A 17,020-nucleotide genomic window follows, 5' to 3' on the forward strand; every position below is an offset into this window, starting at 1 on the left:
GGGGAGCCTGGCTCAGGAGGGTGGGGCTGGGGGGGGGCCTGTCCCCAGGGTCCCTGTGGCCACCGTGCTCCAAGCTGGCAGGGGAGACCACAGAGGGATGATGGTTCCCATCCACCATAAAGCCCAAAGCCAGACCACTAGGTCACTTCCTCCACAGAAAACAGCCCACCATTGTCTCCAAAGCGGCCTTGCCCCTTCTGGGGGAGCCCGATGGCTGGGTCCATCGCTGGTGGTGCTGGCTGACGTGGCCAAGGTGGGCCACCGATGCTGCATGCACATGCCCCTGCCTGCACTCGTCCTGCCGAGTCAGCCCCTCCGCACCCACGTCCCGGGTCTGTACCCCGTTGGGGACCCTGAGGGTGCTCGTCTTAAGGCTGCTGGGCAGGTGTGGGGGGTGTGGAACCTGGCGGCTGGCAGCCCCATGGGGGCCCCTGGAGAAGCAGGCACAGCTGGGCTGCTTCTGAAGCCTCCGAGAGACAGACTGCCCCCAGCACCGTGCCCCGTGCTCCACAGCAAGGCATGTGTCAACCCAGCCCTGGCCACTGGCTCCTACTCCCTTCTCCCCCTCAGCGCTGAGGACATCTGGCCGGGTCATTCTCCGATGGCCGTTCTGGGTCTTAAAATCTTAAAAAAAATAAGTGAATATAAAAATAACTAAAATCTTTAAAGAAAATTACCACTAATTCACAGGGCGCCCTGGGTGGTTCCGTTGGTCTGCCTTCCGCTCAGGTCATGATCTCAGGGTCCTGGGATTGAGCCCTACAGGGGGCTCCCTGCTCAGTGGGAAGCCTGCTTCTCCCTCTGCCGACCCCCCATGATCCCCCAGATCCCCCAGCTTGTGCTCTCGCGCTTGCGCTCTCTCTTGACAAATAAAATCTTTTTTAATAAAAAGGGGGGGAAGAAAGGGTAATTCACTAGAGGGTAAGAATCTGAAACCTCAGGGAAGCACACTTGCACAAGAAATAGTGCGTCCCTTCCCATCCCCGGTCCCTGATTGACAGCCCCTACTGCCCAGGCTCCCTGTGCCTGGTCCCTCCTCCAGACTCTGCTCCCCTCCCCACTCCCTGCCCATCCCTCTGCTCACCCTGCTCACTCCCCCAGCTGGCCTCCTATTGCAGGGCTCTCCCAGGAGACTGGCTCTGACCTCCGTGTCCACCTCACCTCCCCCCTCAGTCAAGCAGCCTTGACCGGCCCGTGGACCCTAGCCTTGTTCTCTCCTGTGACCTAGCAGCTGGAGAAGATGCACTCTCATGGTTCCGGTGCGGTTGGAAATTCCCTGGGCAGGTGGCTGGGTGACTCTCAGGTCTCATGAGGTGCCACTCAGATGTCGCCAGGGCTGAAAATTCAGCTGGGGCTGGGGGCTCGGTCCCCAGGGTTCCTCGCTCACAGGGCAAGGACATTATGGGAAAACAGAAAACTTGCATGGAGGTCAGACTTCAGTAAGTTTCTGGAAGTGCAGCAGATGTGTCCTGCAGTGTCAGCTGCTGGCAACAGGGGAACTGGGTGTTGGGGACACAGGAACTCTGCTGTCACCAGCTCTTGTGACTCCAACGATTCTGAAATGCAAAGTTTATTTAAGTAAGTTACAAAATCCAGCTCCACAGGCTGGCGGGTAGCCGGGAGGAAAGGGGAAGAGGCCCCCCCTTCCCCCCTCCCCCGCCAGAAGGCCCGCCTGCCGCTCACCTGCCCTCACCCGTGTGAGCCTCGGTTTCCCCCAAGTGTAAAACCCAGCAGGATTGCAACAATTAGTGGCAGAGGAGCGAGCGGCAAGTATTCTTGCGAACTCTACTCGGCCGGTTTTGCTGTTCAGCAACGCTGTTTTACAGTTAGCGCTCGTTCTAACCCTACCGCTTAAAAAGTATTGGGAATTGGGGTGGAGTCCCCGTTTGGGCTGGAGTCAGTCTTGCGGGTGGAGACAGGGTTTGGGGGCTCTGTTCTGTCCCCCATGTCGGCCTGGCCAGCGGCCCTGCCCCTCATCTGCACAGTGGGTGACGTTCTGCGGAAGGAAAGGCTGGAAGCAGGGGCGCCANCCTCCCTCCCCGCCCCCTCGTCCTCCTCCCCAGAGGACAGCTCCCCAGGAGCGAGACCAGGTAGGCTGTGCAGGGATGGGAGGGCTGGAGTGGTCCCGCCAGAAGGCCCGCCTGCCGCTCACCTGCCCTCACCCGTGTGAGCCTCGGTTTCCCCCAAGTGTAAAACCCAGCAGGATTGCAACAATTAGTGGCAGAGGAGCGAGCGGCAAGTATTCTTGCGAACTCTACTCGGCCGGTTTTGCTGTTCAGCAACGCTGTTTTACAGTTAGCGCTCGTTCTAACCCTACCGCTTAAAAAGTATTGGGAATTGGGGTGGAGTCCCCGTTTGGGCTGGAGTCAGTCTTGCGGGTGGAGACAGGGTTTGGGGGCTCTGTTCTGTCCCCCATGTCGGCCTGGCCAGCGGCCCTGCCCCTCATCTGCACAGTGGGTGACGTTCTGCGGAAGGAAAGGCTGGAAGCAGGGGCGCCAAAACAGCTGCCGAAACCCGGGATCGAACCAGGGACCTTTAGATCTTCAGTCTAACGCTCTCCCAACTGAGCTATTTCGGCGGGGCGGGAAGAACCGCTGTCGCCTGGAGTCCGGCTCGCGCCGCGCCGCCCGCGCGCCGTCGCCGCCCGCACCCGGCTGCCCTGCTGCGCGTGCCTCATAGAAGCACAGGGGGCGGCGGGCGGCAGCGCCGTCTCTGTGGCGCAATCGGTTAGCGCGTTCGGCTGTTAACCGAAAGGTTGGTGGTTCGAGCCCACCCAGGGACGCTGTTTTGAGCTTTTGTTGCTGAGGTAAGGAGAGGACAAGCGATCCCCTGCTTTTGCCAGGACGCTCCCCGCGCACCCGCGGGCCGGCCTGTCTCGGGTGGGGTGTCCGGGGGCGCGCGGCAGGAGGAAGTCCACGGAGGGGGAACGTCCCGGGGCCGGGTTCCGGTTTCCGCGCAGCAGCCGAGCCGCTTTGGGAGCCGGCCCTGGAGACCCGGAGCGCTGAAGCGGACGGACCGCAGAGGTTGTTTGAAGGCCGAGGCGGACATGGCGGCGCTGGCGGGTGAGCGGGCCGGGGGCCGCAGGGCTGGGGCGGCCGGGGGCTCCGGGCGTCTTCCGCCCGTCTGCGCGGGAGGGGCGGACTCAGGTCCGCGGCCGGGGCGGGATGCCGCCGCTCTCGTTCCCCGGGGCGAAGCGGCGCGGCGGGGGGACTGCAGACCCGACAGGCGGGGAAACTGAGGCCTCCGGGGCTCCCCGCCCGGCCCGCGGCGGAGACCTGCCCCCCGCAGATGGGGGGGGGACGCACAGAATACAAGTGCTGGGGTTGCGGGCGGAGACCGTCGTCAGGGTCCGGACGGCGAGATCCGGCGGCTGCTCGGAGGGGAAGGGCGCTTACTGCTCTGCGAGCGCGTCCCCAGCCCTGGATTTCCGCCCGAGGCAACCGAGGCGCCGGGGGAGGGGGGGGGCGGCGCGCACCGGAGCCGGGCCGGGCCGGTAGCTTGGTTGTCAGGCCCAGAGCAGGGCCGGGAGCCCGTCAGGCACAGCCAGAGAACCCCGGGGACCTCAGGGACCCCAGGGAGGCCCCGGCGTCTCGGGAGAGACAGGCACCACACAACACAGAGAAGGGGGTACAGCGGGGTGACCGGATCGAGAGAGCAGGCCGAAAACTGCCCCGTAAGAGCTGGCGTGTGCCCGCCTCGGGCAGGGTGCTCCTGGCAGCGGTCACTGCAAGTGCAAAGGCCCTGGGGCAGGAGCGACACTGCCATGCAGGAGGAAAGGGAGGACAGCCAGGTGTGGTTTGCCCTTTTTCCCGGCCGTGGGATATTATGCAGGGGAGGGACACTTCGGAAAGACCCCCTTTACCAAGTGTTTGTTAGGTGGAATTTAGATAGGCCAAAGGTAAGAGGACGGACATGCCAGGCGTGGGGCTCATGGGCAAACTCCTGGAGGCTGGTTTCCCGTCTGATGCACTGCCTGCACCCTGTGTCCTTCTCTCTGCAGCTCCGGGCCTGCTCCGCCCGATCCTTGCTCTGCGGTGAGTGTCTGCCGTCTCCCCCACCACAAGGCCCTGCCAGGGAGGGCTCGTTGGGGGGTGGGGGTGCACCAGAACACCCCGGAGCTGGGAGGGCCCTTCAGCAGCATCAGATGGGGGGCCCACATGCTGAAGGTCACACAGTGAGTTGGGCAGCAACGGGGACTGGCAGTCTCCTCTGGCAGGTGGTGTTCAGGACCCTCTGTGGGGACAGTCCTGGTGGCGGCAAAGCCTGCTTTCAGACCCGCGTCTGTCTGCCCCTGGTTCCCTCACAACTCGCTTGTTACCCGTTGCAGGAAGGCGTTTGGTGCATGTGCTCAGATCGCAGACTCGAGTAGGCCTCCTCGGGACAGGGAGGCAGGTAGTCACCGCACCCTCTCAGTGGACAGAGCCCAGAAATGAAATCTCCAGCTCTGTGGGGCAGGGACATGGCCGATCTCAGGAGAGGGTCTTCCTGAGGGAGGGGAGATGGGCAGCTTCAAGGAGCACATGGGTTTGGGGTGACTTTGCCTTGTTTTGATAAGACTTTTTTCCTACGAATCAAATGCATTCACTGTAAAATAAAGGGAAAAATAGGGGAAATGAGAGAACTAGGAAATGAAAACCAGGCACCTTTTAGACAGGGCTCAGCAGGCTTTCCATGAAGGGCCATATTGGCTCTGTGAGGACTACTCAGCTCTGCCTTTGTGAAAACAGCTGCAGATAGGCAGAAATGTGGTTGCATGTCAATAAAACTTTATTTATAAAAACAGGCAGAGGGCCATATTTGGCCCCCGGGTGGTTTCCACATCCCTGCTCCAGTGTAGCCCCTGTCACAGTGTCTCGGGGCACCCCAGGCTCCTCTTCATGTGCGCCTCCTCTCCCCGCAGCTCTGGCGTGGGCGTGGCTACGCAGGTGCGTGGTGTCCACTCAAGCGTGGCTGCTGACAGCCCCAGCAGGTGAGGCCAGCCTTCCTGGAGCCCTGCACACCCTAGAGCCTTCCTTTGGCACCGCAGCAGCCCTTGGTGACTCCAGGGCCCTCCCTCCACCATCAGGGCGATGCAGCATGGGTCCCTGCCCTCGGAGCCTTGCCCAGCCCCCTCCTGCATGTCTAAGACAGTGACTGCACGTCCCCAGACCAGAAGGGCCATTGATAGTGCATCAGCACAGCTCCTGTTTTCCATATGGGCAGACCAAGTTCCCACAGGGACAGAGGCCAGCTGAGGCCACAGCAGGGCAGCCGTCGTTCGTTCTCTCATTCAGCAAGCACGTCCTGATCCAGGCCTGAGTGCTGGGGTGCTGTGGGCCCCACAGCTGACCCTGGTTGCCCAGCTCCTACTGGTGCTGCCCCAGACCAGGCCGTGGCCCCAGGTTGCTGCTGCCCTCTGAGAGGCTGCTCTGAGTTCCACCATGGGATGGGGGTGTCAGGGTGCCTGCCTGGCTAATGCCCCCCCCTCCCCTTGCCATGTGTTCTTCCCAGCACCCAGCCCGCTGCATCCACTGCTGGAGCCGTGGTCCCCAAATCAACCGCACTTCCCAGCAGCCGGGGCGAGTATGTGGTGGCCAAGCTGGACGACCTCATTAACTGGGCCCGCCGGGTGAGCCCTGACCCCTCCTGTGTCCTTTGGGCCTCCTGCCACATGCACACACATGCACACCTGCCCCCGATGTCCTCTCGGTGCCCCTGCCCTGCTTCCTTGTCTCTCTCTCCACCCCATGGAAGATGACCTGTCTCTCTTCTGTGGGTCTCCTGTTTCTATTTATTCTTCTTTCTTCTCTTCCGCTGTAGAAGTGATTTTAACTGGGAAAGTAGTGCGTGCCTAGAACAGTGGCCCCTTCCTGGGAAAAAGCCCAAAACACTCCCCCGCCCCCAGTACTCATCACGGGACAGTCTGCGTGTTGTGTGCATGTCTGTGTCTCCCCCTGATTCACAGGGCAGTAGCTCCTTCCGGTGTGCTGGGGTGCCCAGGGGCAGGGCGTTCCTGTGTGCGTGGGTCTGTGCAACCGATGGGGCCATGGTGAACGTCCCGCTAGGGCCTGCAGCCCCAGCACAGAGGTGCCCACTGCCGTGTCCTAACTGTGCAAACCTGAGATGCTGTCAGGGTCGCCCGCATTAGCACAAAGTGGGGCAGCTGTGACGTGTCCAGGTCCCCGGTGAGACAGCAGAGAAGGCTCTGGCAGGGGAGTACGGCAGGGGGAAAGGAGGACCGCATGCATGGAGGAAATGGTCAGAGGGCGGCCAAGGGCATCCAAGAAGCCTTCCTGGAGGAATAGGCATTGGGTGTCCTTAGACATGAGGAAGTGTTATGAACGAGTCACTTGCAGGGTCTAGACCTGTGCCACGTGTGCCTTTCCGGCACTCGGAGCAGCGCGTGCCCATGTTGGAAGGATGGGATCTAGGATGTGCTGCGTTATGTGAACTAGGTCATTAAAACTCATTTCATCTGGGCTTGCGTTTTTTACGTTTTTGGTTACGTGGCTGCTGGCAAGTACTGACCCACGTGTGGCTTGCTTTACCTTCCTGTTGAGCACATGGGCCGGTGACAGGCATGTGAGGGCCCTTCGGAGCCTGGAGGTGGTGTGGCTGCCGTGGGGAGGCCAGGCTGATGGGCTTTGAGCTGGCGGGTGGGGGTGGTACCGTCCCCCGCGGCTGAGTGCCCTGCCCCCACAGAGCTCCCTGTGGCCCATGACCTTTGGCCTTGCGTGCTGCGCTGTGGAGATGATGCACATGGCCGCACCCCGCTATGACATGGACCGCTTTGGCGTGGTCTTCCGTGCCAGCCCGCGCCAGTCCGATGTGATGATTGTGGCCGGCACGCTCACCAACAAGATGGCCCCGGCGCTCCGCAAGGTAGGCCCAGCTCCGAGGCCCGCCACCTGCCACCCAGTCTTGAGCCGCACCCAGACCCCCGCCCTCGTCTCTTGCAGGTGTACGACCAGATGCCAGAGCCACGCTACGTCGTGTCCATGGGGAGGTGAGTGTGTGCGACACACCGGTGTGCCTCCTGCCCATCTCCACTCCCTCTGCCGCGGTCACGGGGGCATCTGTACCCTAGCACACCCTGCAGCCCCTCCCCAGGGCACCCCTCCTGTGCCGCTCAGAGTCACCCCTGTTCCGTCCCTGTCCCTGCTTCACGAACGGAAATGGCACCCTGCTCTGTGGGCCGTTTGCATGCTGCTCGCCCTCCTGCCTGCCGCCTTCTCCCAGTCCCTTTCCCGCGCTGCCAGCAGCTGCTTTCTCACCCAGCTGTTCTGTGAGGCAGAACTCGGGCTATAGAATCCGCCCTGTGCAAGTGCGCAGTTCCGTGACAGTCCTCTATTCACCGTGCCGTCAGCCGTAGCCCCTAGTTCCAGAATATTCCATCGTCTTCCAAGGAAACCTTGTCGCCATCAGCTGTCACCTCTCCCATCCACTCCCCGGCCCCCGGCCCCACGAGCCCCCTTCCTGGCTGTGGGTGAGCCTGGACGTGTCACACACATGGACTCACACGCCGTGTGGCCTTCTGTGTCTGGTTCCCTCCCTGAGTGTTGTGGGCTTCTCCTCTCCCTGGTCCCACAGAAGGTCTCAGGTGGCCGTTCTCTTTTCTGGGATGCCACATCCCATTCCCGCCCATTCCTGGCACCTGTTTGCTCCTGAAGGCGGTGCGCATGGGGGGCGGGGCAGGGGGTGCCAGCGTGGCCCTCACTGTGCCCCCCCGCCCAGCTGTGCCAACGGAGGAGGTTACTACCACTACTCGTACTCCGTCGTGAGGGGTTGTGACCGCATCGTGCCCGTGGACATCTACGTCCCAGGTGAGCCCACCCCTCCCGTGTCGCAGGGCCCCACGTGCCCACAGAGGCGATGGGCCCCCCTTCTCAGGACAAGCAGATGGAGGTCCAAGCAGAAGAGGGAAGCCCCAGCCTGCTCTTCCCTTGTCCCTCGAAGGCCCCCCCCAGCTGAAGAGACCTGGGCCCGTTGGTGCTGTGGGCTTAGCCTGAGCTGGGTGGGCCTGCAGACCTGGGACCATCTTCATACCACCCTTCGCGGGTGCCGCCTACTTGGTGCAAACCTGTGGAACACAGCTTTAGAGGAGAGCCTGGTTCCTGGAGACCGAACCGCTGTGCCCGGGGTCTCATTCTCCCTCGGACCCCAGATTGCCAGGGTGGTCAGGTTGCACCAACAAAAAGCGCAGGCCCCCAGTTACATCTGTCAGGAGAACAGGGAATGTTTGCGGTGCGTTCATACTGGAGAAGTCCTGGTGGTCTGAAGCCCACGTTCGGCTTGACATGCTGTATTTTGTCTGGCCACGCTCGGGCCTCGGGGCCTCTGCCCCCACGGTGTCAGGGGTCAGCCGATGGTGCTTAGCCTGCAGACGAAGGCCCCATGTTCTTAGGCTCCTAGTGCCCGCGCAGAAAGCTGACCCAAGGCCCAGAGAGCAGAGGACACTCAAGGCCCCAATTCCAGGTTCCCTGGGAAGGCTTAGGTCATGTTCTGGCACTCCTCAAAAGGACATTGGATGGTAATTTGTTTAGCATCCTGCAAATGTTTACTGAGGGCCTTAGCCACGCCAGGCCCTGGGGTGGCCCCCATCGTTGGGGAGGACACCTGGGACTCCACCTTGCAGACCCGAGGCCAGGCCCTGCTTAGCTGCCTTGTTGGGTGTGTGACCGGGGGCAGGTCTCTGCTCAGAGCCTCAGGCCCTCCATCAGGCGGACTCCTGGGACAGTACTGCGAGATGCTGGGCCCAGGGCCAGCTGGGGGTAAAGGGCTGGCCATGCTTGTGGTTGTCCTTCAGGCCCCTCAGGTCCTGGACAGGTCACTGCCTAGGGGACCTGTCCCTCTGCTGCTTCCGGCAGGTGGTGGGCACGGGGACTGTAGGGTACATTTCTCCAGGGCTTCCCCTTCTGTGGGCCATGAGGGCCTCCCTGCCCGGTCTGGCTACTCTGCCCCCTCCGCTTGCCCCTCCACCCCTGCTTTCCAGTGGCCCACTGCCACCAGGGGCTAGTGTGACCTGGGGTCAGGAGGCCACCCACATTTGTCTTCCCAGGGCAGCTGCGCCCAGGATGGGCAGCCGAGTCCTCCCACTGCCGTGGCTTGACTGCCAGGGTTAGGAACTCGGGCAGCTCCTTCCCTGTGAGGGGACGCACCCCCAGTCTGGGCAGTACAGGCTAGAGGAGGCGCTGGACTGGGGGCCCCAGGTCAGACCCCTCCCTCTGACAAGTCAGTGGGGAGGACGGGCACAGGTCCCAGAGTCCATCACTGGTCTGGGGGGCCCTGGCTGCCCTCGCAGGGTCCAGGATGAGCTGTGGACCCACCTCCCGCTTGGGCCCAAATGCTCCGCCCCCTCCCCATCAGCAGGGAGGCTTAGGCACGGTCCCGTCCACAGGCTGCCCCCCCACAGCCGAGGCCCTGCTGTACGGCATCCTGCAGCTGCAGAGAAAGATCAAGAGGGAGAGGAAACTGAGGATCTGGTACCGCAGGTAGCGCCGGCCGTCTGGGCCCTGCCGCGGCCCTGCAGCGGGGAGAGGAAACAGGATCTGGTACCGCAGGTGGCGCCGGCCGTCTGGTTCCTGCCACGTCCCTGCAGCGCCCCTCAGGACGGCCAATAAACCCATACCCCAGCTTGCCTCCACCTCCCCTCCCTGCGTCATGTGTGGGCAGCGGGGGATGGTGGGGGCGTCAGGGCAGTGCTCTGCATGGGGGACCACATCTAGGGGTGAGGCGAGCGTCCTGGGGAGCACAGCTGGGTTTAAAGGTTTTGCTTTGCTTCAAGGCTCTCACCCTGACCTGACTGCGTGGGACCAGGGACTCAGGCTGTGTGGCCCTGAGGAGCGCCGCCCCCCTGTAGCCAACTGAGGGAGGGGGTTTGAGGATCCACCGGTCCTGCAGGGTGGGGGGCGGGGGTAACATGCAGGGTCACATGCAGCGCAGAGCTACTGGGGCAGAGTGGCCCACTGTCTCCCTGGAGGTCCATTTTACAGATGACCATGTTTTGTTTTTTAACTTTTTTGGAGGGGCAGGAGAAGTCCGTGAAAGCACACATTCACACGGTCCTGCTGGTTGGGCAAGCCCAGAGTTAGCATTTATTTTATCCTCAAGCACGTGGACAGGAGAGTCGTGGGATCCCCACTGCAGGGAAGGTCCGGGACTCTTGCCTTCCGTCCTCCTGCGGGTGTGCGTCTGGACCCGAACGCAGGGCTGTGAGCCCAGAGCCTGCACTCCCAGCTGCAGAGGCACTGAGTGGGGGCTTGGGGACAGGACTAAAGCCCAGCGGTGGTTGAGCCGGAGGCCCGGCGGGCTCAGTGCTTGGTGAGCAGGGGGGTGACCATCTGTGGGAAGGCATAGTAGCGGCACTCGGCGGGTGGGACCAGCTCCATCAACTCTGTGCGGATGTTCTCCCGCCTGAAGCCTGCCTCCAGCAGGGAGGGCACCTGTGTCTCCTGGGGGGTGGGGGCAGCAGGTCACTTGCACGGCCGAGGGGCCTCATGAGACACCCACGGAGCCCACTCTTCCTAGAGTGGCATTCACAATTGCCAAGGCCCCTGGGAGCTGGGCGTGGCAGCCTGACTGCTGACTGACAGAACAGGGAGCCCAGGTCCGGGTGGGCATCCTCCAGGTGTGCAAACTCAGGTAGGAAGGTCCTGACTAGCCCAGGGCGCCGGCAGTCTGCCTAGCGCACACCCTCCACACAGCAGGGACAGTCTCCCTAAACCAGTAAAGACCTGTTGGGTGGAGGAGCGTAGAGTGAGGGGGGAAGCCTGGGCTGTGTCCTCCTGTCCTGAAGGCGCCAGGGAGCCAGGGAAGGTCGGTGGTGCTGGTGTGGCTGAGAGCCCATACCTGACTTCTAAGAGTCACAATCCACCCAGGAGATCAGCCCCTGAGGCCAGGGCCCCTCCCCAGGTCACAGGCTGCTCCTGCTGCAGCCCTTGGGGCCGGGCCAGGGGCCCACAGGGAGCCCCCCGGGCTGCACACCTCGAACATGGTGACGATGTCCGAGTACTTGGACTTCAACAGCTCCCCCCAGGAGGTCAGGTTGCAGTAGGTGAGGATGCCCCCAGGCTTCAGCAGGCGGAAGGCATGGCCCTGGGCAGGGGACAGTGGTCAGGAGGGCTAGGGAATGGGCAGCAGCCACTGCCCGGGGGGGCTCCCACCTCCCAGCAGGTCAGAGAAACCGGAAGGAGAGGTGCCACCTGCACTCACCCCTGGGGGGTGACCGTCCCCCCCCCAAGCAGGTCCTACCTTGATGAAGTTGAACTGGTGCGTGTGCCAGGTCTCCTCAGACAGCGGGTACGTGTCATACAGGATCCCTGCATGGGAAGTGGGGGCCAGAACTCAGGGCCACGGTGTGTGCACGTGGAGCCTGGCTTCGCCCAGAGCTCGCCGCGTGCGGCGTCCCCAGGACAGCGTCCCCCGAGTGCAACACTGCTGCGTGTGTTCCCTACAAGGTCCCTCCGCAAGCCAAGGACGGGGCTGGTGGTGGACATTCAGGCAGAGGCTCCCCCTCCCCCAGCTCCGAGCCCCCTCACCGTCAAAGTGGCCGTCTGGCAGCGTAGGCGCCACGTCCTCCCACAGGCCTTTCAAGGGAACCACCTAGGGGCAGGGGAGGACAAAAAGGTAAAGGGTCCCAGGTGTCCAGGCTCTCCCCACCTGCTCTAAGGGAGAGGGCAGAGGAGTTCCCAGGGGAGAAGACCACTTCCTCCATCTGCGGCTACCCAGGCCCCCACCCCTGCTGGGGACAGGCAGAGGTGGGCACCTTGTGTGGCTGCCGCTGGGCCCAGGCCTGGAGCCGCTGGAAGACGCCATCATTGCACTCGATGATCCAGTGCTCATCGATGGCAGCCTCCTGCACCTTGGAGGCCGCGATTGCCATGCCGAAGCCCACCTCCAGGACCCGGCCCCCTGGTCACACAAAGAGCCCAGTATCACGCCGGGCTGGGGGGGCCAGCTGCCTGGAGGAGGGGGCGCGGGGGCAGGGCCTTTGCAGAGAAATGTTTGCCGCAAGGCCAGGAAGGCACAAGTGGGGCAGAGGCGGGGGGGGGGCGTGTTGGAACACAGTGGCCCTGAGCGGAGAGTGTGGGCTCTGGCCAGGGAGGCGTGGGCAGCCGATTTTAGGCCTGGCCTCAGTGGGGAGGTCAGACCCTGGACTTTGAGCCCTGGTGGTGCTTATCTCTTGAGTTGGTTACTTTTCTCTACTCTCCCACCCTTGCTACAGTGAAGGGGGGGTGATTTGAGGCCTCAGGCCTGGAACAACTGGGGAGGAGGTGGGTCCCCACTGGCCCAAGGACAGGTGAGGGGAACACCCCGACTATGCAGGGACGCTGGATAAGCTCATTTGCCAGGTAGAAACGCGGATATCCGGAGGACCCACGCCCCGCCCCTGGCAGCCCCCTCAGCCTCTGACCGAGGCACAGGGCCACCTCTACAGCTGTTGCCCGCCTCAGCTTTCCCGGAGCTATAATTAGCCCGAACGGGGCTTCTGGGGACTCTGGCAGGAGCATTCCCCGTGTGTGCCAGGGCAGCGCCCCCCACTCGGCCGCCACCGCCTCCGGACCTCTTGCGGGCGCAGCGGCTGAGCTCCACCGGAGGTCGTCCCCATGCGGGGTGGAGGCCCGTTACGTTTGGATAGGAGGTTCCGATATTTAGGAGGCGCCTACTATGTGCAAGCGCGTGCCTGCAGCACCCCTTTTTATTGGCCTGTTGCCCCCCACTAGCCTCATTTTGCAGGCGGGAAAACAGGCACGGAGAGGCGCGGGCGCACCTCTGCTGGAGAGCGGGCTGGACCCCGGATCTGACAGACCTTCAGCCTCAGTGCACCCCTGCGCCCGCGGTTACCTTTGGAGGCGGCGGCGGCCGCCAGCGCGTGCATGTAGGGGGTCTCCCAGCGCTCCATCACCGGCTTGCCGAGGATCTGCAGGTGCATGTCCTCCGTGTCGTAGGCCGCGGGCGCCGCCTGCCACGCGGGGCTGCAGTTTTCGCCCGGGGCGAAGATGGGGGGCGCGGCGGGGGCGCTCATGCTGCGGCTGGAACGCGCACCTGGACTCGGCTCCCGACGCGCGGGCCCTGTCCCTGCGAGGCCTTCTGGGCCGGGGGGCGGGGCCGGGGCTGGCCCGCCGGCCAGAGGGGCGGTCCCGGGAGCCGACTGCGTGGTGGACCCAGGGGCCTCTAGCGGCCACCGCGCGGAAGGCGCCCTGTGCGCCCCAGGTAAACAGATGGCACTGGCTAAATGTCACCCAGTTTAAACGATGCCCCGGAATGCCCTGCCTAAGCCGGTTATATTTGTTAGCTATTGGTGTGTGACAAGGTAACCCAGTCGTAGCCGCTTCCGACAGCACACGTTTGTTATCCCTTAGCCGGGTCCTCTGGTCACGCCGTTTCAACGCTGCTGTCCGCATGCCCGCCAGCTACGGGGGCGCCTCTGGGGGCTCCTCCAGGGAGCGATCCGCTTCCAAGCCCGTTCACTGGCTGTTGGTGGCGTCCAGTTCCTTTGGGGTTGTTGGCGGGAGGGCCTCAGTTCCTGGCCGCGTGGGCCTCCCCGACGTGACCACACTCTCCGTCAGACCCAGCGAGAGAATCGGCCGTCTCAGAATTGTTTGCAGTCTCATCACAGAAGTGACACCCCTTCACCCTGCCGCACTCTATTGGTTGGAAGCTAGGCGCACGGCGGTAGGTCTCACAGGGCCAGGAAGAGCCAAAGCAGGGATCAGTGGGGAGCCCTGAGAGGCTGCTGCCCACACAGATCCTGAGCGAAAGCAGGGAGGGGGCAGTCAGCTCAGAGCCTTCCCTGTGGCTTCAGTGCCCCTGAGGTAAGGGACCTCCCAGTGGTCACCTACATGCAGCTCGGACTCCATCCCAGAAAGTAGTTGTGGGCATAGTACAGGCTGGTTGGCAACTTAGCCAAGTGGTGTCTGTTCCAGCTTCTCTCAGGTGGGCTAACCATTCTGGTTCCTGCTCATATTGGTGAGTGAAGGACATGTGGTCATTCCTTGTGTCCACTCGGTGAGAGACCCTAGTGTCTGCTGTGACTGTTTGCACCTCACAGCCTGCAGGCCTGGAACCAGAGAGGGAAAGCAACTTCCTTGAGGGTGCCCAGCAAGTCACGGCAGAGAGGATTCAAGGCGGGATGTGTCTGACTCCAGTCTTAAAAGATCATATATACATATATAATATACATATACATAAATAGATACTGCTGAGTAGAAAGGTGACACATTTGATCAAAACATTCAAATGTTACGGAATTGGCATCAGCCTGCAGATCACATCCCCCTGCTGTTGTTTTTGGTACAGCTTAGAATGGTTTTTACATTTTTAAATAGTTGGGAAAAAACCCAAAGACTGTTTTACAGCACGTGAAAATTATATGACATTCACATTTGCGTGTGGGTAAATAAAGTTTTATTGGCACGGAACCACCTCCACTTGTTACCATCAGGACTCTCATGTTTTCTGGCTATAATAGTACAGGAGAGTCATGGCCATGAAACCTTACGGCCAACAGAACCAAAAATATTTACTAGTTAGCTCGATACAGAAGACGTTTGCCAGGCCTGTTGTAGAGCAATGGGTCATGGGAGGTGCTGTTCATTCATTCGCCAGACACATATGGAGTACCTTACTTCAGGGGTCCCATCCTGACTCCCCTGGAGCTCACAGCCTACTGGGGGAGAGGAGCAAGAACAAGTGATAAGTGGGGCACCTGGCCGGCTCTGTCCGTGGAGTGTGTAACTCTAGGTCTCAGGGTCATGAGTTTGAGCCCCACGCTGGGCGTGGAGCCTACTTAAAAAAGTTTTAAAATTAAAAAAAAAAAAAAAAACACAAACAGTAAGTGAATGAGATACTTACAAGCCACATGGCAGCCGTGACAGAACAGTCTTCTGGTTCCTGCCCCATGCCTCCCTGCTCTACCAGCCCATATCCATGTTACCGTATGTATGTGTGTGTATACTATTATATGCAAAATCATAACTTTTAAATTAAGAGGGATTGGACAGATATTTGTACATTGTGTTCACAGCAGCCAAAAGATAGAAACACCCCAAGTGTCCGTCCATGGATGAAGGACACACAGTGAGGTACCTCCACATGCTGGAACATGACCCAGCCCTGGAACGGAAAGGACCCTGACACCGGCCACGACGTGGACGGACCCCAAGGACACCGGGCTCAGCGAGAGGAGCCAGACCCAGAATGACACATCCCACAGGACCCCACTCCCAGGAGGTCCCCAGAGGAGTCCCGTCCACACAGACAGAGAGGAGCTGGTGGGAGCTGGGGCAGGGGCTGGGGAGTCTCTGTTTCCTGGGGACAGAGTCTCCGAGTGGGGAGATGGAACGTTTTGGAGACGGAGGGTGGGGGTGGCTGCAGGACGGGGTGAATGTGCTTCATGCCGCGGGGCTGTGCACTTAGAGATGGCTCTGATCTTGAATTTTATATGTATTGTACAACATTAAAAGACTATATTTTGTGCATTGGGTATGCATACATCCATGTTAGGAGTAAACTCTGAAGTGTCCACATACCCATTATTGTCACAGCATTCGCTCTGGGGCAGGAGGTAGGAAATGAGTCAGGAAGAAGGGAAAAACCAACTGGCTAGTTTATCTTTTTAAAAAGATATGAAGTAAACGTAACAAAGCACTAACATCTGTTTATTCCAGTGGCAGGTACATGACTCTGTTATTTTATCCCTGGTAGGTGTCTCTATTTTTAATACATCTTTTTAAGTAGGTTGTATGCCCAATGTGGAGCTTGAACTCATGACCCTGACATCAAGAGTTGCATGATCTACTGACTGAGCCAGCCAGGCACCCCAGTCTCTGTATTTTTAAAAATATATTATTTTAAACAGTTTGTATCTGGCTTCCTTCATTTGACCACATCCTGTGTATTTCATGGTTTATTTATGCAGATACCAATGCATGGACGTGTGGGTCGTTTCAAATTTTCTGCTCTTCTAATAGTGGGCTGTGAGAATCCTGGGAGATCTCTGTGCACACAGTGGGGTCAGCATTTGGGGGATAAATTCCTGGACGTGGGGTTGTTGAGCTCCTGCCTTTGTCTGCTTCATGTTTGCTAACCCCCCATCACCGACACCCAGCTAAGCCTGTCCCCAGCGCACTCTTCTCCACGTCTTGGGTACGTCCTTCCAGCTCCCCGGGGCCCGCAGTGGGGTACTGATTTCTTGGGACTTGCAGAACGTTACAGAGCGGTACGTGAGGACAGCTCCCAGGGCGGAGACAGAACTCCCGCCCGACGCTAGCTGGGACCGCTGCCTTCCCTTCTGCCGGACCTCCCTCTCCCACCTGCAGATGGGGACTAAGGAGTTACTCTCCTCTGGCCACTGCTGTGAGTGACACGGATGCCCACGTGCTCTGCAAACTATAAAGCGGGCGAAGTGAGGTGTGCTTTGAACGGTTTGTTTCGTGCTGCCTGCCCGTGACCTAGTTCCTTCGCTCCCTCCGTTCATTTACTTTTACGGTGATGAATAAATGAACTTCTCGCCGGCGCAGAGAGCGAGCGGAGCCGCGCACCACTGCCTGACAACAGGGCACAGGTCCTCGCGAGGTGCGGACGCGCCGGGCGGACTGCTCCGGGCTGCGCGGCCGCCTGCAGCGCTGACCCCACAACCGCATCTGCAGCGGACGGGGACACGCGGCGGGGACGCCCAGCCAGCTCTGCCCCTGAGCCTCTCCTCCCGGGAGACGAGCTCCGCGGGGGCAGCCGAGACGCGGGCCAGGAAACGGGCACCGCCGCCTCGCGTGACCCCGCACCGGGCGTGGCCTCTACCCACCGTTGACCCCGCGCGCCACTTCCGACCTGAGCTCAAACAAGGAAGCCCAGCCGCGCCTGCGCCCCGCGGTGCCTAGCTCGGAGTGCCCGAGCGCGAGCGCGCGCGCACGCACGCACGCACGCACGCACGCACGCACGCACGCTCGCGATTCGGCCGCGCGCTCCCCTCCGCCGGGCGGGGCCGGCGCGCGGGACTCCACTTCCCAGCGCGCTCCGCGGCGATGCTGGTAGCTGCGGAGGA

General features: G+C 61.3%; 3 protein-coding genes and 2 non-coding genes across 10 annotated transcripts in view; 3 read left to right on the plus strand and 2 right to left on the minus strand.

Annotated features, from left to right (window-relative positions):
* The first annotated feature begins 2,139 nt into the window (after positions 1-2,139).
* On the plus strand, positions 2,140-9,622 carry NDUFS7 (NADH:ubiquinone oxidoreductase core subunit S7). 3 transcript variants are annotated; one of them, XM_034657381.1, is made up of 8 exons: positions 2,140-3,062; positions 4,001-4,034; positions 4,901-4,969; positions 5,491-5,608; positions 6,682-6,861; positions 6,939-6,985; positions 7,650-7,802; positions 9,377-9,622. In XM_034657381.1, the coding sequence occupies exons 1-7, from the start codon at positions 3,047-3,049 to the stop codon at positions 7,768-7,770; spliced, it is 585 nt and encodes a 194-aa protein (XP_034513272.1). In that variant the 5' UTR covers positions 2,140-3,046; the 3' UTR covers positions 7,771-7,802; positions 9,377-9,622. The 3 variants fall into 3 exon arrangements, with proteins under 3 accessions (XP_034513272.1, XP_034513273.1, XP_034513271.1); XM_034657380.1 differs by having other exon boundaries at positions 2,747-3,062; positions 7,714-7,802; XM_034657382.1 differs by lacking the exon at positions 4,901-4,969 and having other exon boundaries at positions 2,730-3,062; positions 7,714-7,802.
* Positions 2,506-2,578, minus strand: TRNAF-GAA. Its single transcript has one exon. It is a non-coding gene; the product is annotated as a tRNA-Phe (tRNA).
* Positions 2,709-2,782, plus strand: TRNAN-GUU. Its single transcript has one exon. It is a non-coding gene; the product is annotated as a tRNA-Asn (tRNA).
* Positions 9,623-10,044: 422 nt separating the features above from the next.
* GAMT (guanidinoacetate N-methyltransferase) lies at positions 10,045-13,087 on the minus strand. Its single transcript, XM_002923515.3, has 6 exons — positions 12,823-13,087; positions 11,744-11,889; positions 11,517-11,580; positions 11,230-11,297; positions 10,963-11,073; positions 10,045-10,430 (listed from the first exon to the last, which is right to left on the minus strand). Exons 1-6 carry the CDS (start codon positions 13,001-13,003, stop codon positions 10,290-10,292), a joined length of 711 nt encoding a protein of 236 aa, XP_002923561.1. The 5' UTR covers positions 13,004-13,087; the 3' UTR covers positions 10,045-10,289.
* A 2,876-nt stretch (positions 13,088-15,963) lies between these two features.
* Positions 15,964-17,020, plus strand: part of DAZAP1 (DAZ associated protein 1) — a 25,642-nt gene continuing 24,585 nt past the window's right edge. For 3 of the 4 annotated variants that reach the window (XM_011230249.3, XM_034657377.1, XM_034657378.1), the window contains exon 1: positions 16,334-16,389. In XM_011230249.3, coding sequence (XP_011228551.2) covers positions 16,349-16,389 — 41 coding nt within the window. In that variant the 5' untranslated portion in view covers positions 16,334-16,348. Of the gene's footprint in view, positions 15,993-16,333; positions 16,390-17,020 lie in introns of those variants that run through there. The other variant, XM_034657379.1, reaches the window with a different exon arrangement.

Source organism: Ailuropoda melanoleuca, chromosome 4 (assembly GCF_002007445.2).
Source record: "Ailuropoda melanoleuca isolate Jingjing chromosome 4, ASM200744v2, whole genome shotgun sequence".
NCBI lineage: Eukaryota > Metazoa > Chordata > Mammalia > Carnivora > Ursidae > Ailuropoda > Ailuropoda melanoleuca.